This window comes from Mytilus californianus, unplaced genomic scaffold (assembly GCF_021869535.1).
Source record: "Mytilus californianus isolate M0D057914Y unplaced genomic scaffold, xbMytCali1.0.p SCAF_4, whole genome shotgun sequence".
NCBI lineage: Eukaryota > Metazoa > Mollusca > Bivalvia > Mytilida > Mytilidae > Mytilus > Mytilus californianus.
This window is the reverse complement of record NW_026262690.1, coordinates 48,393,419-48,419,545: the sequence shown is the minus strand read 5'-3', so window position 1 is coordinate 48,419,545 and position 26,127 is coordinate 48,393,419. Positions and strand designations below refer to the sequence as shown.

At 31.0% G+C, this 26,127-nt stretch overlaps 1 protein-coding gene across 1 annotated transcript; it reads left to right on the top strand.

Annotated features, from left to right (window-relative positions):
• Positions 1 to 1,099: 1,099 nt before the first annotated feature.
• On the top strand, positions 1,100 to 24,754 carry LOC127738187 (calmodulin-A-like). Its single transcript, XM_052249344.1, has 5 exons — positions 1,100 to 1,547; positions 18,771 to 18,801; positions 19,205 to 19,348; positions 23,800 to 24,042; positions 24,441 to 24,754. The coding sequence occupies exons 1-5, from the start codon at positions 1,545 to 1,547 to the stop codon at positions 24,470 to 24,472; spliced, it is 453 nt and encodes a 150-aa protein (XP_052105304.1). The 5' UTR covers positions 1,100 to 1,544; the 3' UTR covers positions 24,473 to 24,754.
• Positions 24,755 to 26,127: the final 1,373 nt, after the last annotated feature.

The following is a 26,127-nucleotide window of genomic DNA, read 5'->3' as shown; positions in this document are numbered from 1 at the left end:
TAACTGGAGTGACATTTTCCATGTACCGTGGAATTTTTCACGTATAAATGTATAAGCTTGCGCTCCCTATAAGAAAATACCAAATTGAATGGTACCCTGTTCGACAGCACTAATGCCTACAATTAAAAAAAGAATTGATTTAGCTGAAAGAAATATAGCAAAATGTATGAAAGTTAACTCTCATCGCACAAGATGAAAGAGGAATGGTCAATTTCCCCGGATTTTTTTTTCACACCTGGCCGATTTTCAAAAAGTCTTTAAATCTTTACGGTTCATAAAATAGTATGGCTTATTTCTAAACAGATCATCAAATTATGAATGCCTGGAGATAGCCCATAACCGCATTCTTGACAGATTTTGGTAATTTTTGAGTATCATGTATCCCAAAAGTGAATGAGAAGGACATCGTTAATCAAAGTCAAATTTATGTTGGACGTTATTTTCGGATACAAATAAATTCAGTTTGTTAAGCGATGTCCTGCAACGCAAAATTTGACAAAAACTTGTAAAATTTGCAATTTTCCATCAAAATGCCTTCAACAACATGAAACACCGCATTTTGATTATATTGAATGTGTAAAATTCTGAAATACTATTTTAAGTATATGATTTACATATAGACTCCTTAATTATCAAGTTCCAGTAGCATTTGACAACTTAAAGATTTTGACCTGTGACTATCACAAACCCAGGGGAAATGACCTTACTACATTTCGGAACATTATTTTTTATATTGAACGATGCATGTACTGAATTGCAGGTACATCAAAGATGTTTTTCTTTATTTTCAACAAATCTTAAGTGAAGTAAAGTAAACCTTTTAACTTTGTTCGGTTAAAAAAAATATAATGAAATTAAGAATTGGTAATGCTACAAAAGAAGGAAAAATAACTTTTTAAGACCATAATGATACAATAAACATATTGTTTAAATGTTTCTGAAACATGGAAGGTAAGGGTGTATCACAGTATTTCACGCTCACTTAACCTGATATATGTATAAGTTAGAAAAAGGCTAAGTAATTAGTGATCATTCTCGTTATAACATCTGTGTTTTCTACATTATCACTAGGCAAAAAACTTCTAATTTAATGATAATCAAGCAATGTTGATGATCGTTCCGTTTTCTGGTTTCTGCGATAACAACAGTCGATGGCTTCTATTCAATAAACGATTTATTATTGTGATTAAAACTTCAGTAAATAACAATTTTTCAAGTTAATCTGGATTTTAATAACTGTTCTATCTTAATCAAAACGCCATTAAAACTTCAACGTGTGTTTATCGGTTAATCGTTGATTACGGTAATACATATGGACGTAATGATCTGCACTAATCACTGTCTATGTCTTGACGATCTATACTATTCTCTTCATAACTAATACACGGGCAGAGGAAACGTGTTAAGTCCTCCAGGATTTTTGTCATTGTTTACGATAAATCTTCAATACAGATTGATTCCTATGTAGGAAATCTACAACAAAAACTTATATATTCATCTTACGTATTGTTTTAACAAGAGAGCTAGGAAATTGAAATATTCTGATGGTAAGTGGTTTTTAATCTTCTTCTATAACATAAACATGAAACTACTAGTAAACTGTTTATGCTTGTTAATTTGTTGTAGTTAAATGTTTTTTTATGAATGAGAACATATTTGCTCAAGATGCGGAATAAATAAATGAACATCCATCATGGCACGATTTTCTGCCTGATATCACGATTTGATTACATAACAACACGCGTTTATCTAAAAGAAATGCACGTTCTAGTAAATTAAAGTATAAGGTTGTTATCAGTCAATAATGTTTTGAAAGATCTTTTTATTTGTTCTAAGAAGTGGTATACAGTGCCTATAGTGCAGTTGTTAAAGGGTAGATGATATAACACACACATGAGTATACACTTGACAAACAATAAGTGCTCTTAGATAGTAATTTTTATATATTTATCAATAAAAACGTACAACCATCCAGTCTATATAAGTGTGCGAGCTCTGTTTCTTGGATTTTTTTTGTAAGAACTGTTGACACAGAAATATGTTAAATGCAAATATTGAAAATAAAAAATGAGCAATAGTTCAAAATGGAAACTATGCAAAATATTCAATGTCAATAAATCATGACTGAAAGTGCAAGATCAAATAATCTCTGTGAAAATGAGATATGCCAATGCTAATACAAAGTTGCGTACCAAATAATATTGACTTGCTCAAACATCCAAACAGCAAAGAAATTTTGTTTATGTTTGTAATAAACGCTTTACACATGTTCTCATAGCTACAAAATGCCAATGTAAATCATAGATTTTATAAAATCATTAATAACCATACTCATTTCGTTAATAGCAATCCATGTATTTCTTTTCATGTACGTACTTTTACTTTCAAATATAAAAAAAAACATAAGAGCAATAGGTACAATTTATTTGTTGTTGTCATAAACGCAAACGTCATTATGTGCAATATACATAAAAGTTCTGTTTACATACTAGTATATATACGTAGAAAATATTTCATTCTGTATATATGAATATTGTAAGGATTCCTGAGTTTCAATCGTCGTACTCGGAAATTTGTTTTGCTTTTATCTTTTTTCAGTTTCAGTGGCATGTTACAAAACATAGGTTTGATATGAAATGATTCGTTTGTACAATCTTTACAAGGACTTCTCCATATGACAAAGCGTCAGGTTTTACCTACGCAACCAAGAATGACTTTATTTTCTTTAACCATTTTAAGAGACATTAATAATTCAAAGGGAGGGATATAATCTACCAGGTCAAAACATTTAAATATATATCAAAAATCTTTTACGTCGCTGGGTATCCATTTTATTTATCGTGTATTCAAATGTGTTACTTAATATTTCACATGTTGATCCCCCAAAATATGGCAGTTGTTATCTACAGTCCGTTTCTATGTATGTTGGCGTTTGTTTTTTTTGTTGTTCAGTGTTTCTGTTGTTACGTTGTTTCCCTCGGTTTTTTACCCGGATTTGTGTTTGCTTAATCGAATTATGACAATTGAACAGCATCGTACTACTGTTGCCCTTATTTATTCGACTTTCTGCGTTAAACCTTGGTTATACAAAATACGATTATTATCCATTCAATATTTTATTGCCATATAAACTTTACAGTTTGTGACATATAACAAAACAAATGAAGACAATAACTAAGTAACTCAATAAAATATACAGGTTCAAGTAAATATTAAAGGGTCCCCCGTCCTCAGTTCTATTGACTTTTTAACAAAGGATCCTAGTTTATTCACTTGTGTTTGTGTTGATGGGTTAATTAGAGAGAACAATTTATTAAGAAATGTTTCTCATCGTCTAGTACTTTGCATTTTTTGCAAAGTCTCTCTTCGCGAGGAATTTTAAAATGCCTTCCTTTTTCAATTAATAATGAATGATCGCTGATTCTAAGTTTTGTATTTAATTTTCTAAATTCAAAATTTGAGTTAGAGAGGTAAGGTTTTATCATTAGATTTGGTTCAAGTCCTTTGTAAAAATTAAGTTTACTTTTATCATCAATAGTTCTCAACTTATCAATCAACAGGTTGTTGTAATATGAGTTTATTTGGGGTTTAATATAGTTTTTAATATGTTTTACTAGTAATTGTTTTAACTTATCACAGGTTTTCAGTCTATCTATATCAATGTTGGTTTCAGAAAGAATATCTTTTGCAAAAGTGAATCATGAATAGGTCCTACTAGAATTCAAAGTTTTAGTTAATTGAAAAGATTCATGTAATAAAGGATTCAAATTTGAGGTGAAAAGCCTTGCTAAATACATAATGGTTTGGGTTTTTATATGACATTCAATAGGCAGTCTTCCCAATTCATTCCTTGTACCAAAATTTGAGGCGCTCTTGTTAGTGCCAAGGGTAAAATTGCAATAACCAAGATGTAAGTTTGCTATTGGAGTCTTGTCAATAAAATTAAATGGTTTTTTTTTTGTTAATTCAGCTGAAGTATGGCTGAGATTACCATTTGATTTAATCAACAGTCCTAAGTAAAACATTCTCTATTTTTTAATTTTTATAGACCTGTATAATAGATGTTTCAGGATTTTGCTTTGTTGTTGAAAAGACCATACTTTTTGTTTTATTTATGTTTAGAGAAAGCTGCCAGTTTTCACAAAACATGGCAACTTTATTGAGACTATTTTGGAGACCCTCCTTAAATTCTGAGAGTAAAAGGAGATCATCAGCGAACAGGTGGGAGCCTAGTTTACTATCTATAAGCTCAAATGGACATGAGTTGTCATCTTCCAAGCCTTTAGTGATATCATTTATAAAAATATTGAACAAAGTGGGACTTAATGAGTCCCCTTGTTTTACACCTCTAGTAATGTCAAAATAATTGGAAATGTGATCTTTATACTTAAAAGAGGATTTTGTATTTAAATATTGTTGTTTTATTATTCTGTAAAAAGACTTTCCTACTCCCATTTTGCATAGTTTATACAGAAGGGCCGTCCTCCAGACAGAGTCAAATGTCTTTCTTAGGTCAATGAAGCTTGCATAGATTTTTTTGTTATTTTTGTGTATATATTTATTAATTAAAGATTTCAATATGAAAATACTGTCAGCAGTTCTGTGGTTTTCTCTGAAGCCAAGTTGACAGTTATTAAGCTGTTTATCCACAACTTTGATTAGTCTATTATTGAGTACAGCATTGAATATTTTAGGTAGATTACTTATTAAAGATATACCTCTGTAATTATTGGGGTCAGATTTGTCCCCCTTCTTATGAAGTGCTAATATATACGAGTCCATCAATGATTTTGGATATAAACCCGTTTTTAGAATTATATTAAATATTTTAACAATTGACTTAATCATCACTTGAATTGAAGTTTTAATTATTTCATTTATAATTCTATCTGGTCCAGCAGACTTTTGTAGTTTAAGTCCACTGATCACCTTTTTTACTTCTGAACAAGATATTGGAGCATCTGTTTCAGCTTTGAAGTCTATATTGTTTTCTAACAGCTTCAATTGTGATTCAATGTCATTCATAAAAGCATTATTTATAGATGAAGGTTTACCTTGATCTTGAAAATGTGTCATTAAAACTTCTTCATCGTTTAATACCTCTGATATTTCATCTTTTTCTGTTTTATTCTTAAGTCATTTTAAAATGTTCCAATATTCCTTTGGATTTTGATTGATATATTCGCTTAAACAATTATAAAGTATTGTTTATATTCATATTTTTTCTGTTTAACCATTTTCTTCATTTTCTGTAGCCTCATCAACATTAACCTGATTTTCCTCATAATTAACCATTTCAAACTCTATTATTTCATTCTTTACACTTTCGGTCAATAAAGCATCAATAAGTTTAAGTTTAGAATTTTCTGTCCATTTATATGATTTAATCCAGTGCCATCTTTTCCCCCAAGGCCAATTTCTTTGTCTATATTTATAGTGCACTTCATATATAATGTTATTTGAACATTATTGAGATTACTCATGCTATCAACATTGTTCTGGTATTTCAATTATCTTGTTCTTAATATGTTAATTCCATTGCAAAAGATTTTCTAACTTTATTAACATGATAGAGATGAAAGTAAGTTCAGGTTCTTTTGTTATCAACTTTTTGATTTGGAAAGTAAATTCAATGAAAATCAGTAGGAAAAAAATATTCGTATCTCTTCATCATAATTGTTTAGAGAGAACATTTTGGCTTAATACCTGCAGATTTTGTCGATTTATAAATGCAAATAAACAAATCTATGATAAGACCGGCAAAGTTAGTCCTCGTGGGAAAACCAATCAATCGATGGTATATTTTACAATCAAAACGAAAATAAATATCATCTAGCAGAACTAACAATTGATGCTATTTCTATGCATGCATTTGTGTTTCATCTTAAGCTTTGTTACTAAATAATAAACGAATTGTAATAAGTTTTTTAAAGATCGTACTTTTTAATAGTGAAATGTCTGTTTGATTATATAAAAATAAGAAGATGTGGTATGATTGCCAATGAGACAATTCTCTACACGAGACCAAATGACAAACTTTCTTGCTTTTGTAATGATATCACCGACTTCTAACAATTTAATTTAGATAATATACATGTACTGTTATCTTTATTCATTGTTTTTAACAGACCATTTGCTAGGAATACTTTTTCATTTTGAGAATACATCTATTATTTTAGCAATCAATGTCCCCCACAGGAGGCAGAGATTTGTGTTCACAAATTGACATAAAGTAATAAGTTTGTTTTATAAAACAATTTCTTTCAGTGTATATTTAAATTAGTAATTACTTTTTCATTTTACAAAACTGTCCTTAACAAACGCTAGACATTTAAATATGTACACGAAATTACTAGTACTTATCTTGATAATGTCTTATTATAACAAGAAATAATAAACTTTGCCAGTTGATTAATGTTGTCCGTATGTTATCAAACAAAAAGTTCTTGATCCGAGTACACCTCCTACTTACGCCTTTCCAATTAAACCATTACCCTGACCCATTGCAAACACGATATATTCGCTTATTGTACGAAAACAAAGTGAGAATGCAATATCAATATTTAAACAAAAACAAATTTATATAGACTATGTTAACCCTGCACCATATATATCTTCCCCCAATGAACGACACATCCTTTCGGAATTTCTGGTACCTAATGCTCTTCAGTTTTGTACTTTATTTTGCCTTTTAACTTTTTTGATTCGAGCGTCACTATTGCGTCTTTTGTAGACGAAACGCGCGTCTGACGTACAAAGTCAAAAGCCTGGTATCTTTTATGAATTTTTTTCTCACTTATTCTTATTGCAGGAAACAACGGGAGTCGCGTATTCATAAAACTAATTGGACCAAACTATGTTACCTATCCAAAGTAATAAATACTTTTATCTCTATGCCTACATCAATTTGGAATTATCAAGAGTTAATAACAGATCATTGGTCGACTCAATGAAGTTGTTCACAATTTCTTTAATCTTGACTCTATGCATATTATTTTGTTTGTTTGTCATATGAATTCTGTGGTATATCCTTAAGATATCACTTGTCCAACCATCGACCTTTAGTTCATGCATGTGTAAATACCACATAATGTCGCGGACTGTTTGAAAATGCAAATTTATATAGCATTTACGAATAAGAACAATGACTATGTTTTTCAGCTTAACGTCTTGCTTTTCTCTTTGAATGTATTTATATATTTTCATTTTGTTTTCATTATATGTGTTTATACCTTGTACCATCAGAAATTGAAAAGATTTGTTTTATGATTGACCTATGCCAACTATGTTGTGTTTTGACGATAGTACCATACTTCTAGTAGTTAGTGTTCCAGTACTGGCATGATTTAAGCAATACAAATTGTTTGTACATTCTCAGTTCATAAATTATGAATTTGTATTAAAGATTGTAACTCCAATGTTCTGTTTTGGGGTTTGATTATGTTGCCACAAAATTTATCAGTTTACGAGTTCAAAATTATTTACATGATGAAAATCATTTTTGGGCGCTTTTCGTTTTTTGCCATGACTTTGTCAGTTCGTTTTCGACTTATGAGTTTGATTATCCCTTTGGTATCTTTCGCCTCCTTTTTATTCCAGGAATTAAGTATCTTCTATTGAGTAAAACGACATGATTTGTTACAATTGTTATGAATCTTCAACGATGTCATTTACCGACATTGTTTTAAGATTCATCTGATATTTTTCGTTGCTATAGTTTCAATATGATTACAATAATTTGTACTAATTACTAGTAATTAGTGTATGCTATAATACGCTATACAACTACTATGTCAGTATTGTTTGACTTGATTTAACCTCCAGAAACCCTCACGATTTTCTTAATCTTCAAAAAAATATATGTGATAAATTGATCTAACAGATGCCAAGTTTTTTCATCAAGGTTGATCTGATGTTCAGTTTCCATGAATTCATAACAATCTGCTCAGCTAAAGCGTTAAGAAAATCAAAAATCTGTCAATCACATGAACTATTGAACATTTTTTTTATCTGTTCATTTTTTTCAAAATCAATATTACCAATAACACAACATGATCTTCCACATATTTATATTTTTGACCGTTCATCAATGATTTTAATTCACATTTACATGTCAAACTTTCTTGCTCAGCAGATAGACATCACAAATTTTATATCGAAACTTGGCTTTTTATTTAGTCAGCTTGTTTCTAAACAAGTGCGAAAATTATTAGAAAAGATAGTCAATATATATATATGAAAAATTTTGATCCTACCATATGCAGGTCAAATTATTTTTCAACAAATATTTGGCAGAATTTGGCAATGAACATTTTTATTTTTACATTAATTTGTGTACATTCACTGTTGGGGTTTTTCCAGAAAAATATCTCGGGCAACTATATGTTCACGTCAGTCAACTAAAATGGCTCTAACATGTTCGTTTTTACCATTTGAATCATTCTTTGATATACCTTAGGTAAAACTTTCTTGCACAATACACTGTATACTCACAGTCATCATTATTTGTCCATGGAAAAAAACGCGGATTTTTTAGAGCTGACACAACTGCAGACAATCTACTTTTTAGGGTGATTGAGAAAACGTTTTATGAATCCACAGTTTTAACAAATAGAGTTTTTGGGTAAAAAGATAGCGTGAATGAATATGTAATGGCTATCAAGTATTTTGATCGGCTTGTAGCCGTATTATGAAAATACAGGTTTGTTAAATAACTTATTTTTTTACATAAAATGGCGAACAAACGAGAAGACACAACGTAAACAAATGTATCGGTTAAAGTACATATTGATACTAAATAATACTCTACAAAATGTTTTAAGAAGACATGGAAGGAGATATATGGTCTTCCGTGTTTTCGTTCAGTTGAATATTGTTTTCACTATATGATGGCAATATTACCATAAGTGTATTGTATCCAATTTGAAATATAAATTGTAAACGTTAAACATGATATACTGGGAAAGATCCTTAGCATAAAATTTAGTTATATTGTCGATTTTATATCATAATAAATAATTGGGCATCAGGTAACGTTATAGGGCACTCAATAATCCTTTTACTGAGTGATTCAATATTTTCGACTATGCTAATTTAACTGAAATAAAGGATACCACAATGACAGATAGGTTTACTACACATCTTGACTTGTACATAGAAATTGGCAGTCCCGGTCGGGAGGGAAATACAGAAATGACTGCATTTGCCCATTGACAACCTTCCTTATCGATATAGCAATGTTCTGGCAGTACCTTCATATAGGAAGACATTTTCTAGTTGATACAAGAATCTACGGTTTATAAACAGGTGTAAAAAATATCTCACACATCCGTACGCCGCAATAGGAATTTCAGCCATCGCAAATATACAACACATGCAGATCATACCGTTTCCTCAGATGGTTTGTTATCCTCTGTTCATCACGATCGCACTAAACTGTTTTCCATATAACATTATCAAAGCTCAATTAACTACTTCAAGATGCCAATAAACTCATCATAGATATCAGTATTAAGATTTTGTACGCCAGACGCGCGTACGACAAGATACTCCTGTTATTGATACAAATTCGGTACTTGTTGCAATGCTTATGGATGATGCTGTTCACAAGCTATTCAAAATCGTGTGTAACCTGTATACAAATGTCACCCTCGGAACTAGAGAAAACAGACCTTATTAGAGTGGTAACCTTTGGAGTTTAAACTCATAGGTATTACTACAGTAGGAGAAGAAGAGAAAAGCCTGGTGTTAAGGATTTGGATGCTTTCAATAATAAAAATACATTCCACCAACAGTCTGTTTAGAAAATGAAATTCTAAAACTGCACCTACCATTTCTTATACCTACATCTAACCCATTGCATCCAAGATTTTTAATCCCATGAAGGAATTATAGACCTTTATCATCTAGGATGTAAATCCAAACCTTCCAACTGTTCTCTTTTGTCGTCCCTATATAAATATAGTCCTGCTAGCAATGTTATAACAGAGGACCTTGGCATCGTAAATTCGCACTATTCGTCTCGGTTTCACATTAATTTACGATTTATAAAATCAATTAAATTTTAAGCATCTCGAATAAACATGAAATGGTTTGACATTTAACGTTGAGTAATTGATATCTAGTCATGTAACCCATACTCAAAGTTTGAGGCTGTAGATTAAAATCTGTAGGAGAAGTTGATTTCAATAAAACAAGTACCGCAGTTTTGTTGAAAATATCTATCAAGTAATGTTTCGTTGCATTTTAAGAAGGTTTCATACTATTAGAGGTAATACACTTTGTCCCCATTGGGATTTAGTACTTTAAAGGGGTGCCATCATGTGATTATTTTTATAATTATTATTAATTATGAAGAAAGTTTTTCGTGTAATGATTTATGGTTATACAAGACAGTGATAATTGAACTTACTCACTTAAAACACCTTACCAAATCAAACGAAACGCTACAAAGAATCCTATATACTTTAACGAGATGTATGACAACCCTAAATATCAACAGACAAATTTAAAAAAAAAATCCGAAGTCTTAATTTAAAGAGAATAACACTTTGTAAATATCATGTGTCTGAAGCGCTTTTCTTGATATAACTTCCTCAGTAAAGCTCACAACCAAATATTTGTAAGCCAAGATGTATGAATACATAGAAACATAAGGAGCTTTATGACCTAAATGGACCTAAAACGAATAGTCAAATTTATCCGAGGTCAACTTTGCCTGAGGGAGTTGGAACCTTAGTTTCTGATTAATTTCTTAATTCATCAACGGAGAATTTCATAAAAAAAATTATTAATTATGTCAGTGTCGAATCAATAACTACTGAGCTGATGATGCCCTCGGGTACAAACAGTCCACTAGCATGGGTTTCGACCCAGTAATAGTTAATGGAAATAACACTTTATAAATTTCGAAGCGTTTTTCTGTATTTATCTTCTCATCAGGAGCGCACAAACCCAACCATTTGAAAGGGGTGTTGAGAATACTTAATTGAAAAAGGTAATGGACTATCCATGTTTAAAACAATTGTTATAATATTCAAACAAGTATCTTTGAAATTTCTAGAAGAGTCCGATTCAGATAGAAAGATCACCTACATTCAATTAAAGTGACTGTACATTAGTACAAATTATGTGTCCAATGTATGTACAATATAACTAAATTACACATTTAAGGAAATTGATATAAACTTTAATGCAATGTATGTACTACACAAAATTAAAACATCTTTTCATGTTTGTATTATTCCGACATATCCTTGCATAGGACATCTTATGGTTAATGACTTGGTAGATTAGGGGCAACATTGGTTTACCGGTGTTGAAATCTCATAAAATGGCAAGAAGATACAAATCAAGGTAAAGAAAACAATTATAACATAAAACCAACAAAAAACATAAAGAATCGCATGAACTCTAAAAGGAGCGAGACTGAGTGTATCGACAGGGTAAGCGTCTCCTGCTATGCATGAATCCTTCCGCAATGCGGATGAGACTGGTGCACATTTCAAAAATGTGATAATAATTATCACAAATTTTACCACTTATGCTTAGTTTGAAGCTCTAAAGCAAATATTTGGGAAAAAACAGAATTTAAAGATATCGTTTGACACCGGAAGGATGATATTTGATAAGTTATAATACTTTTTTTTTAATTTCGAATCCAAGATGCACTTTTGTGGATGTCGCGATAAACACTCTAAGTATCAAAAGTCGTGACTTCACAGAACTCTAACACATTCTACTGAAGTTTCCCGCATTTAGAAAGCATTCAAAATGCATTTGCATATAAACGCGTAGAAAGTTTTTGCTCGTTAGAGGAGTTTCCGAATGCGACATTTTTCTGTACAATCTAAAGTATTAGTATATATCTTTCTATTGTAGCTGCGTGTTTTCATGGAAAAACCGGAAATTATAGATTTTAACAAAAAATATGGTAATACTGAAAAGACATGCCAACAGTGAAAGATATATAGGAAAGCTGCGTCAGGGACCATACTATCATTATTTTATGAATCAACGGTTATCCATTGTATCTCTACATCAGACTGTGCATTTTAGTTTGATCTGTTTCGGCTTTTCGTGATTCTTATTAATAAATGCTCTAGTATCGTAGATCCGTTTAATCGGAAAAAAACGATTGATTTATTGTTAAATTGAGTATAAAAAAAATGTTTTTCAGTTTTAAACAAAAAGTTTGTGTTTCACAGTCCCATTGTGCATACTTGAGAACGTTACATCATTTTTTATGATTTATCGTCTTGGTACCTGTTTTGACGCGGACCAGAAATGACGCACCGATTTAGTTAACGGTTTTATATTTCTAAACAAAAGCCGTGACGTCATCAATAATTTGCTGTTCATAACATGATGTTGAAGGTCATCTGACTACAACAAAGATGCCTAAAACTCTGCCCAGAAATGTTATTATTGTTTAAAATATTAAAGACAATGCAATTTCCGCCATTTTATTAAGGTCAAAACAATTCTACCCTTCCCCGAAAGATTATCAGTCTTATCTCCACTTTGGTCAAGAAAAGTATGTAACCGTATGCTTCCCCATTTTGTGTTTTTCAAATCGCCTGACTGTCATGTGACATGGTTTTACATTTAAGCGGGAATCACTGTAGAACAAATGATCGTCGCTTATATAATTTTCTATGGTTTTTCGATTTTTTTTCATTCAATGTGTGAAGTATACATTGATAAATGTATTATTGTCAATGTTGTTTTATGAATGCAATTACTTTTTGTTTTCAAATATATGGAATATGTATATCACTTTCATAAATTTTGAACAATTATATACCAAAATATAGGTTTCATTTAAATTGATTAAAAATTTGGTGTTACAATCATCATGATCATTAAAGTGAATGAAAATATCAAAAGTTGTTAATAAAATTGAATCTGTTGAACAGTTTTAATTTTAAAGAATCTGGATTGAAGCAATTTTTCGATTATCAGTTACGTGCAAGTGGTTTTTACTGGTTTGTTTACAGTGCGTCATTACTGGTACCCATCATTAGTTGGCAGTCCGTTTGTAATGTTAGGAAACATGAATGTTATTGCTATTACTGTTTCAAATATCAACTGTTTAATGATTGAAATATAATAACAAGTTACCAATCTTTTATTCCATTCCGTTTTTCTAATTCTTTTAAATGGTAGATTAAATGCAGAGACAAAACAACCTTAGGTGCGTCATTACTGGTTCCTCGGGGATATTTCTAAAATATGACCAAATCATTAATATAGTCGAAATTGATATATTGGCCTACATTTGCCTGTTACACATATATTTTGCCAAAATAAGATATGAGATGCTGCATTCCTCTAAACAGCTTTTTAAGTGTCTTGTCTACTGTTTCGATTTGACCGCCACTGATGAGTCTGGTGTAGACGAAACGCGTGCCTGGCGTAACAAACTAAGCCTTGAATATTTGATGTCTTTTTTTTTGTACACTAGTGCATTAGATTTTTTAGTTTTTGTCTTAGAAAATTAAGTACGTTAAAAATCTCATCGGGATTTTATTCTAATTGAAATACCAACTCTACTAGCTAAGGGTTCGATGAGATAATCGTCATTCCAATGACAATATTCCAAAAAGCGGGAATCATGATTTTTTTTTTTTTGTAATCGCAAAGTTGAATCAGAAACGGATTATTTGAACAAAATGGGTTTCCAATAAAAAATAATATATTTAACCAATCCAATTCATCATTACCGAATGAGGAAAATGAAAATGTTAAAACAGTCTGTATATGGAAATTGTTCCTGTCATGATACAATATGAACGAAAAGACGATCGCCTTATGCAAGAGTTGTCAATGTTAATTGATCTTTTAGGTAAACAATATGCATATGGTATTTGCGATAATAAATATCGAGTTTTCTGTGACATTTATGTCATTTTGCTTTTAGTATTGATGACTTCCACGAACAAAATTTAATCACTGATTATTTTATAATTTTATAATGAATGACAGGCTATAAGCAGAAAACAGAAGAGTATCACAGTGACTGTGTTACGAAAACAAAATATTTAAATGTTCGTAATTAGTGCAACACAAGACCAAGTCTAATCAAAAAGAAGCAAAAAGATCAGCACACAACGAATCACAAACATGCCCATATGGAAAAATGAGATCCAAAAGCTAAAGGCATACCGTTAAAATGCACACGACCAGCACAAACTTTTTTTGGAAGATAGGTACGATTCCAAATTAAAAGATCATAACGACAATTTTACATTTTTCAACCTCAAAACATCAGAGCTACATTTTTAAAGAGTATACAACTGTTGAACGGTATATATATATAACAGTGAAAGTTAAACACGTACGACCTTCTATGGTAGATAGTTATTTGTTAATACAAACTATAAAATCATACCTCATAAAAGCTTATTTTAACATCTGAAAAACTATAATTTTACAATTAGAACTGTTGACGCATCCGGAGCACCTGAGCTCATTCTGGGTTAGGCAGCAATACACAGTTAGAAAAAAAACTTTAAAATTGACACTCATAATTTTTAAACACCCTCTTTCCCTTCCTTTCTAACAAATAAGGCTTAATATTTGTGTTATGCATGTGTATATTTATAAAAAGAAAATCTTCCATAGATTTGATTTCTAATGGTTATAATGGTGAAATATAATCTCTTTTGGGTGTAATCATGGCAACAATCTGCATTTCTTTAATACAAAATATTGCAAAAAAAGGGGGTGAACATGTCACAAAAGTCTCCAAAATTTGGTCCAAAGGAAAATTTCAATCAATTACAGTGATACCTTTCCTGAATCCACAGACATATATCTATCAAGAGGTCTAAAAAAAATCATATGCATTTCTGCTCGTTTTTCCATAAAATTGAATTGAAAAGATCGAGCGCAAAATCTTTGTTGATAAACACTACAATAATTTATTGACCTATGGGCGGTACGGATAGGAAAATACGGACTGTCAAACAGAAAAATGGCCTATAAAACATGCTAAAAACAATCTAAATGTTCATATAAACCCACTAAGAAGGCTATATTATTCTTCAATTATCTAAAAATCAATTTTATTGTACAAAAACTTTCATATTTAAAAAATTCACCATGACCATAATGCCAAAATTAACTTCTAACTGTGTATTGCTACCTTAGGTGAGGTTCGTGTAGCTGAAATTTTGGTTTCCTGTATATTTTCCGGACTTTTCCTCGATTTGTCTTCTTTTTCGTTGGCCATCGAGACATTATTTGTATTGGTACTTTTTTACCACACTCCCCTATTCATATAAGTCAACGACATTACTCTGGTATGTAATTGCAACACCGATACAAAATCGAACCTGGACTGCATTTCAGAATTTGCAAGGATATTAAAGTTTTAATAAGGTCATACTAAACAAGCTAACTAAAGTTGTTAACTTGAAACAATGAGGTTTACCATTCTAAGAGAATCCATAGGGAATAACTCTGTACCGGTAAATGTGATAGCTGCGAAAATTGAACTTGAACTTCACTTCAAAGTATGTAGCATCATTACAATATTTCAATATCCTACCTTTAAGCATTTTAAATGTAACATTCGGAAACATCAAACACTACCATTTTGAGGTTGTTTGAAACTTATTTCTGATACGATAAGATAATTGCAACAACATTGAAAATCGAACTTCATCAGGCCGGTATGTGTGAAGTAAAAAGTTCTTCTCCAAATCAAATTAAAGTTTTCCTATATAAATCATTTGCTTCAAACGGACAGACGGACAAGAAATATAAAGTGCATAAGAGCTTGTCGTTGATGAGTACGAAGAAAATGAAGATCAGAGCATTGCACATAACATAACTTAAACTAATACAGTCGAACCTAGTTTTGTCGAACTCGGTTGTGTCGAAAACTCGGTTGAGTCGAAGTAATTTCTCAGTCTCGGTAAAATTCCCGTTTGATAATGGATTTTAACCTTTGATGAGTCGAACTTGGTTAATTCGAGTTCTCGCTTAAGTATATAACATTTACACATATCCGTAACGAATAAATGTTAGTATGCACGAACTGAGTTTCAATCATATTCTTAAAAAAACCAGATTGTGAACTGAAACGACATTTTGGTCTGACCACATCTGAAAAGTGTGAACAATGAATAATTGCCATATTCAATCTGTTATATAAAGGAATGTGTAAGGCATTTGCCTGTTTTGTTTCAAAGAAGCGAGTCCCATGACTCCAATTTTTTTTTTTTAATTTTCTGAAAGCACATACTAAGAATTATCTCCTCATATTTCAAATATGAGGCATTATTACTATGAGTTTATTCAGTGCTGTTAACCGAAAAGTATGATGTAACAGGTGTAATGTACACATGAAACGAACGAGACAGAATCCTGATGTTGCTATAATTATATTTTGCAGTGACGGACTCCGTTCGTGATAAGAGAATGAAGTACTCTGATATCAATTGATGGATGCTATTAATGGTTGCTTTCCTTCAAATTTGTCCTTCAATTGCATGTATCGAACAAATGATTTGTTTCCTCGTATCTAAATACTCATCACATCAAACTCAATCTTGTCTTGTTACTTATTTAGGTTCATTTCTTTTCCGAAATTGAATAACATTTGTATATCTAGATTAAGTTAGAAACACTGAATAAGGTAATGAAGAGAGTGATAATGAGATGGCTGATTTTTAAAAGGCAGTTTCTTCCTTAATTGATGTCGTACCAAGTCAAAATATTATCATTGACTGAGGTCAAACAGGATCAATACTCAACTGATTAAACTAAAACATACTTCTGCTTGGATAAATATCCTTTGTTTCCAGTTCAATATTTTTTTTTTAAATTTAAAACGGTAGTTTTCTATGTAGTTATGTACATCTTTTATCAGAGATGTTAATAAACTGTAAAGCGTATTGAAGGTATATCTTTCACAGTTAAAAATGTAATTGATTTGATCAATTGAAATAGGAAAATCCTCAGGAATTGATTGTGTTACTCTAACCATATACAATAAAGGTGCCAAACCATCAAAACAAATCGTCGCATCCGGTTTCAAGTAAAATTAGTTCTAAACAAATATTTCCCACATTCTTGCACTTGTGAGAAATTGGATCTGCATTTCATTACATGAGGTTTATTCTGAGTCATAACCATAATTATATCTTGAGTGTTTAAGGCTCTATTCTTTTTTTATTCTATGTTTCTATAAATCTTTTAGAAACATGTGATGACCTAGTTACTTATGCTTGTAAACATTAAAAAGGGGAGTAGAGAACTTCCAGTGAAGGTCATTTTCTTATATGCAATGAACTTTTATGCTAATTTTTTACTGCACGACTGGAAAGGATTTAACTTATCCAGATATAATTCTTTTATATTAAACAATTTGACTGGAAAGGATTCAACTTTATCCAGACATAGTTTTTTTTTAATATGAAACAAAAGGTAAATGTAGCCCCAAAAAATAGAAAAATGTAAACTCTTTCTCCCCATTTCCTATTTTGGGCTATACAAGTGGCGCTTTGGTAGGTACATCTTTAAGACATAATACAGTAATAAGTAAATGATTTGATACTTCAAGCACTAGCAACAAATTATTGATTGAAGGGAAATCATTTTTGTCCCTATCCAGAACCTACTGAAAACTCAAGTTGTATATAAAAAAAAACTTACAAAATGCCATCGAATCAGATAATAATGATAGGGAAAATTCATTCAGCTTCGGTGTCATATTACATAACTCTCATTTATTGACTTGGATGAATGGACCATAAAAGAAATATTGTATCTTATACAGCTGTTAAAATGTTGATAAAATGAGTATTTGATCAATTATTGGTCCACACTACAGTTTTTCATGATGTGGTGTTCCAGTGAAGGTTAACATTTCTCTTTACTTCGAAATTTCATTAAAAGTTATAATTCTAACATTTGAATTATTGATTTTATATTTTGAACAGTCATCAAAAGATGAAGACATACGTCTGAAAGGAGAAAAACTAAAATTCATGAAAACAATGAAAATATAGGACCTGTCATTTTTCAGCGCAATATTGTTATTGCTGTTTTTAGTAAGACACTTGATACTTAAATTTATCACGTAGTAGCTCAGTAGTAAGTACTTCGGTACATGATGTATAACAAACCTTTCTTAAATTGTTTGTTTATATTTTTTAAATTAGAAAGAAACCAGTTTCAACTCCCTTGAGCAGAGTGGACCTTAAATTGATTTGACTAATATTTAATCTCCTTTTTGGTTATATAGTTCTTTAACTGTTTCGGTTGTTATACATTCTTTTTGATAAAAATACTTTTATTCTAAGAGATTGAATGGGTTTGTGAGTTTCTATAGGTCTAGATTGGTATATATTTTAGTTGTTTCCTTGATCTTCCTCGAGTGCACCATGTTATATTTGCAAATTATATCAAATACCATGTGTGTATTTACTGTTTTAAACATGAATGCATATGTTTATTTCAAAATATTTGCACGTATTATTCACTGACATTGCCACGGCTTACCATCACAAAGAAGTACTAGAACGAATTAAAAAAAAACCGGATGTTCAAATTATTTGACTCGTTTAAATAAAAAATGCCTTGAAACACAGTAACACTTACACTTACGCAAACGTTATGAAGATTATGCCGATTGAAACCTCAAAGACTCAGGCCATTTGAATTTCTAACATGTGTTTTCTAAACTGGTAACTAATAAGATAATAACATTGTACTCAATATCATATCGAGATTTTATCAACCGTATTTGTTTATTTCAGGCGGGTCAGTTCTCAGAAGAAACGATTAGTGGTAAGCTTCTGTGTATTTAACGAATATTTAATTTGTACTGTTGATAAACATTAAGAAAGGGTAAGTTTATTTATCATTTATATGCATTTTAAACGTAAACATGTTATCGAAATGCCCTGTATTACATTGGACAACGCAACACAGTATTCACAGAAAAGAGATGAGATTTGGGACTAAATAGGTTTTATCTGGAAACTCGTAATTTGCAACTGCTTACTGAACCAGAAATGATTAACATCTATATCGCATTGTGTGTGTACATTCCACATGACAACAAACTTGCTTAAAAGTAACACTGTACGACAGCTAAATATATTATACACATGTATAATGTGAAGGTTTTTTCCACCTATATTAACTACATCGTTCATCATTGTGACTACCATTCATGTATTTTTGACAGACTGGCGAGAGTCGTTTTCATTGTTCGACAAGAACAGAGACGGCGTAATATGCTGTAGGGAATTGGGAGGTGTAATGAGGTCAATAGGTCAGACACCAACAGATGATGACGTTCAGAAAATGATTACAGACGCAGACAAGGACGGTATATGCCTTTTAACTTCTGATATTTGCTATCATTAATCATATTAATATGCCAATCACAAGATAATTACACAAAGAGAACACAAAAAGGATATCATACTGGATGTTGTTGAAGCATCATTTGTTTATAATTGCATTATCTCGAGTCTTTTACTATTATTAACAAAGCGACCTTGGTTTCTGTTCGGATAAAGATACTTCCTATATTTATGTTATTTCGTCGTAGTTATTAAAATTCTTGTGTTGGTAGCGATATCATCATTGAGCAAAACGGAAATTTCAGAATGATTAAACCATTGTTGTGAGGTCAGCCTATTACTATACCCTGGTTTCTTAAATCTGTTGCTGAAATGGACTCAACAAATTATATTTAATTGTTTCCTTTGAATTCTTAATTTCATAATTTTTGAAGTGTCTAATAAACTGATTTCTGTCCACAAATTGAATTAATTCAAAATTTATCAATTTCATTTCCCGGCACTGGGAATCGAACTCCCTCGTCGAAATCGGTTATATATTACTAATATCAAACTCGTCCACGAAACCTTTCTGCTACTAGTTGGTTGATAGTTAAATATGATATATCATTATGATTATTGTATGCTTTCTAAATATTCCATTTTATTTGAAGGAAAATAGTGGTTTATAGTTAAAGATCAATTCCAATTTATATGTCGTGAGCCTACATTTTTAAGAACATATAAGATTAATTTTAAAATATAATAAACGCCGGTTCAATAGACACATATGGCTTGCACTTTTATATTTATATATAAACAATGTTCGTTTACTGTAAGATGTTAGCCGTGGGTTTTAGATGAATGAATTGTAGAGTTAACTTTGGGAGTAAAGATTTGTTGCTTTAAGTTCGAACTTGTTTTCAATTATTGGTCCTTTTGTTTAATTTTTTCGTTTTTTTTATTTAGTTCATTATTGAAGATAATCTTGCAATGAAGACGTATTTTTCAAATTTTTTTGTTGTTGTTTTTAATAATCAGTCCGGTTTAAGGGAGATAACCCAACACATCTAGATGAACATTCATTATCTAAATTAAGGCGTCTTAGATTTTGATACCATTCTCTTGATATATTTATTGATATTCAGCTATAACCACGTGAAAACAGTAACTTCATCTTCAATTAGGAAATCGTGAATTTCATATTATAGTTCTTTTGCTTACTCTATTCCTTCAACCCTTAATAATTTAATACAAAATATTACATGACTATGGGAATATAATACTTACAATGTATTATGTCCCAGCATGATTGTAAATACACGATTTTATAATAGGTTACTGTCTGTTTACACACACGATGTAACCCGTAGTCAAATGGAAATTGACAGAAAAAAAAACAAAAATTTTAAATCAATGTAGCAAGAAGATCATAACCAATTTGAAAATAACTACATTATGTAGATCTTCTTTGTGGTAGAAGCACCTAAGGCATATCATCAGTAGATGTAGTTTACGTCTTTTTTTATAAAGCTGACCACTCTTCCGAAAAATTACACTTTCCAATAAGAATAACGGTAAATGTAAGCTATTTGAAATCACTATTAAAAATCAAATTGTAGAAAGAGTTTCAATCTTTAATTTGAATTAATTATAAATATCATTAAAAAGAAGAAACATAACGGATAACGTGATGGAAGCACCTACAAAAACCACTGAAAACAAAATTGAATATCGTCTTATAAAGATTATTTTCCATGTAATTTCTATATAATGATGTTATACATGAAGGGTATCTGAATTCACCGATGCGCAATATCAACAGACTGATTTTTGACAATGGGCCTCGAATTATGTTTTTTTTTCTTCTAGAAATTTAGTAACATACATGTATTTGTACTAAATAACTAGTTAGAATATGCTTTATTTTGTAAATAACTCAGAAAATTATTCAGATTCATAATTAGTCAATGGAAATTTCAGTACAGTATGCTGAAAGTGCATCCGATAATTACTATATGTTTTCATGTTTTAAAGCCAAAACCTTTACAAGTCTAATTGATGGTTGTTTCTTATGCATCAGTCAAGATAATTAGGGGATTATTTGAAGTCGAAGAAAATAGGATATAATTCCTGACAGAACTATAATTTTGAAAAGACGTCAAAACAATAGTCACTGTGTTATTAAAAGACACACTCATTATTGATGAGCGTTTAATAGAGCGTGGAAAAGATACTATGAACCCTCTGGGTTCATGGTATCTTTTTATTGAACCAACGTTTATCCATTATATCATTACGACATATTGCAGCACTTAAAAGTAAGGGTTGATCGAAGTTTGATTTCTAAATCATATAATCATTTTTTTTCTTCATTTATTTAAGTGGAGCAGGATCTGCCTACCCTTACGGAGCACCTGCGATCACTCCCGGTTTTTGGTGGGGTTCGTGTTGCTCAGTATTTTGTGTACAGTTGTTTGTCTTTTGGTCTTTTTCTTTTTTTGTCATGGCGTTGTCAATTTATTTTCGACTTATGGGTTTGAATGTCCATTTGGTATCTTTCTCCTCTCTTTTAAAGATTTCTAATTGTATAGCTGACCACATCACTCATATTTTTAGCTTCCCTTTAGGGATCTGTTGCTCTTATCAGAGTACATTGGTATATATCATTTATTCAGAATTTTCTTTCTTTTTTTTTTCTGACTTACATATTCATGAATTAACCTATAATATTATGTTAGTTATAATTTTCATTTTTTTTTTTATTTGCATTTGTATTGGAATGCGACTGTCATACAAGTGAGAGATTTAACTACCTATAAAACCAGGTTTAATCCATCATTTTCTACATAAGGAAATCCCTGTACGAAGTCAGGAATATGACTGTTGTTTTCCATTCGTTTGATGTGTTTGCGATTATGATTATGCCATGTGATCAGGGACTTTTCGTTTTCCATTTCCTTTGGAGATCGGTATTTTTGTTAATTTACTTTTTGTCTGTCCTTGCTTTTCTAGTTATCCAATAGATTTACCGAAATTTCCTATTGCTGATATTCCATCTATAAATCCAAAATATGTTTTTGAGTTATAACAATGATGATAAAAATATATGATGCATGCTATAAAATAATACTTCTGGACTAAATTTTGGCGTTGCACAAGTCATATCTTCTTTGACTGTCCATGGCGTTAAACACTAAATCCCTTGGATGTGTTTTAATTGATTTTGTTGTTAAATTTTTTTGGCTTTTAACTAGCTAACAGTTACTGAGAGTACTCTCAAATCGTACTTTCGTGTTAATTTGACCTGTTGACACAATTTGTAATGCATTTCTGTATTTCAATGTTTACTTATTTTATGTTATATCTCATCTGACTAATTTTAATATGTACGATCTTTGATAAGTATTTAGTATGACGATACATATTCACTTCTGTACTCGTTTAAATGACTTTTTGATCGAGTTAAGCCATTTCAATTGATATTTTATAGTTTATTTTCTTAAGGTTATGTTACACTACTGTCTCAGGTTAGGGTGAAGGTCGGTACCTGTTAAAACATTCAAACACGCTGCATTTTTATGCAACTTTCCTTAGTGAGGAACCTGTTGTTCAGTGGTTGTCGTTTGCTGGTGTGGTACATAGGTGTTTCTCGGGGTCCTTTATAGCTTGCTGTTTGATGTGAGCCAAGGCCCCGTCTTGAAGGCCGTACTTTGACATATAATTGTTAACTTTTTATACATTGTGACTTCGATGGAGAGTTGTCTCATTGGCACTCATACCACATCTTATTTATACCAATTATCTTCTTTACTTTTCAAGGTGACGACAAAAATAACCGTATTCAATTTTTAAAGTTTTCCATGAAAGTATAACATTTATGTTCCAAAATAAGTACCGGATAAGTAATGAAATTTTAAATCATCTGGTATTTTCATTCTTTTGTTTCAAAACAGTCCCCTTTATGTCTTCGCTCTTGTGCATTTAAGGTAAGCGTAGAACCTTTTTTTCATCTTTTATAACATGAAACGCAATCATGTCATCTTGTTAGATCTCCAAAATGTCCAAAATAGGGCCTGGTGTTAAGTCACCTTGTTACCTTAAAACTCTATAGTACCATATTTTTATTTTTGTAATGTTAAGATAGAAATCCTTAAACAATGGTTGCTTTCCTACAAGATAGATAACAGGAGACGTGTTGTAACCGTCAATTAGACGGTTACCAAATAACACAAAATTTCAAAACTCATCAAGAGGTCAACATGTGGTCTTCTTTTCATCATGTATATTTTCAATAAGAAAAAAAGTATATAGTCCGATACAAAACATTTCGAAATTGAAATTGCAAAAACTGTTTAACCATCTTTATCCTTCCTTGCCGATTAAATATAAAACGTATATACCAAAAATTTCGTGTTCAAGGTTTATCTTAAATATTTTTTGCTTTTAAAACTTTCATAACAAAGCTGAAATTCATTATTCAAATGTTTTTTAGGGAATGGTACAGTCGATTTTGATGAATTTGTAGCAATGATGTCTCGTTACTATTCGACTATGGATCCCGAGAAAGAAATGAGAGACGCATTCCGAGTATTCGATAAGGATGGTAATGGTTATATCAGTAAATCAGAATTGAAGTCAGTTATGCACAGTTTAGGTGAAAAACTAAATGACCAAGAAATTGAGGAAATGATCCGTGCTGCTGACGCTGATAAAGATGGTGCAATAAATTATTCAGGTATCTTGTATATTGTATTCAGACAATAATCCTAGTATAAAATTCATATGGTATAACAAGCAATGTATACTAAGACTAAGGAGTAGGAAATGCATATGTAAATTCAATTTATTCATTGATTGTATTCCATTGCACAAAGTGAAAAACAAGAAAGGAATTACTATCAATATTTGACACCACCAGCACCAACATGTTAAAAAAATAAAACCTAAAAGATAAAGATCAAATGATAATTTCATGTTAGTTAAATCAACTGTGTTAATTCAAAGAAGCTGTCATGTTTGCGATTACGATAACAATTAGGTTCGACGCTAAGTTTGTCGATTGTTTTAATTTGTTTAGCTCTGAAAAACTGCATGCTACATATCTATTATGGCATTATTTAATTTCTCTTTTAGAATTCGTCAAAATGGTATGTCAAACGAAGTGATGTTAAATGGCAAATTCTCTAAACTGTAACATATCTTACATATACTTATCATTCCCAAAGAACGACAAAAGTTTCCGATCAAGACACCATCTACCTAGCAAGATATCACCACCATTATGACCAGTAATTGGAACTAATAACTACATAGAAAACTGATATCCTTGTTCAGTGACAGTGACATTACTTAATCTTTATTGAATGTTGTCATGTTTATTTGTTGCGAGAAATGTATATTGAATGTATGCCAACTTCCTTTTACAATAAAGTCAAGGCTTGAACATACTTTGTATATCAAAATTTAAATCCTTGCACTACATGTTTCTCTTCAATCAAAATTTTCAACAAAACATTTTCATTGTACAATGAAGTGATATATGACTGGATGCACAACTTTATTTCAACTGTAATATACAATCATAAAAACAATAAATATAAGAGGCAAAAGACACCGTAGGAACAACCAAAATTTGGAGGAAAACCGGTCCCGACATATTTGTGGCAAAAAACGAAAAACGACGAAAACAGAAACAACAGTCTACATGGTTCATGTTTTATACATCTGTAAACATAACTCAATTCAAACAGTATTGTGTGACATTATAGATTGCTTAATAAATTGATACTATTTTTCATAATAAGTCAAACCTACGGTCAAACTGAAATTTACAAAATGTACACTTTCGTTAACGACTTTACAAAAGTATACACATTGAGATGTAAAGCCAGTGTTATAAAAATCACTAAAAGCAAGTTTTTGGGACATGTTGTATAGATGTAACTATAAAAATATAGGATATGATGCATGAGAATCAGGCTTCAAAGCATTATTCAATATATATATACAAGCTCAGATAAGCAGTCTGGGTCACCGATTTTATCTGGCTCTTTTTCGTACAAATTCTCGCCAAATTTGATTTATATATAATAATAAGCTGGTTTGCTGTTACAGGGTAAAATAAGCTAGCGTGTTTATCCATAAATTCATGAACATGTATAAATACTATAACTAGATATTGTCCAAAAATATAAAATGTATTTGTACAAGACTTACAAGATGGTAGAAAGCACGGCTTTGTCGAGCATTTCTATTATTTTTTAAGCTGAAAGTCCGTGAACCTACATTCTTTTACGACGTCATAGATGAAATCTTGCGGAAACAAATTATCAATGCTATAAACAAGCCTTTTACAGTCAGTGATTGTATAAAGCCAAAATTTATACGTGAATACATTTTGACTGCAAAAATAGCACAGATGCAGTATACAAAAGATATCCGCGTTGTGAGCCGATTGCATTTTAGGAAGTTCTAAATATGCATATGTAATTAGATTGATAAGTTAATCATTGATTTTTCCCAAAAGTTTGTAACAGTTGTTACAATGTTCTACAATATTGTTAACAAAAACTTTTTGGTAGCACGTACTTGTCTCGTCTAGTCTTTGTCTTCCAAGAAGGTGTTGGTACCAGATATTTTGTTGTATCTGTTTTTTTTTCCCGCAATATGTTGGAATGCTGTCTCGTTGACTTTTAACTATGGGTCTTCTTTTATTCATATAACTACTGTTCTTGAAACAATTGATCTAAAAAGGCGCATGTAATGTTAATCCGAAACTTTAAATATGCCATATTATATAATTATGTATATACATGTAAAT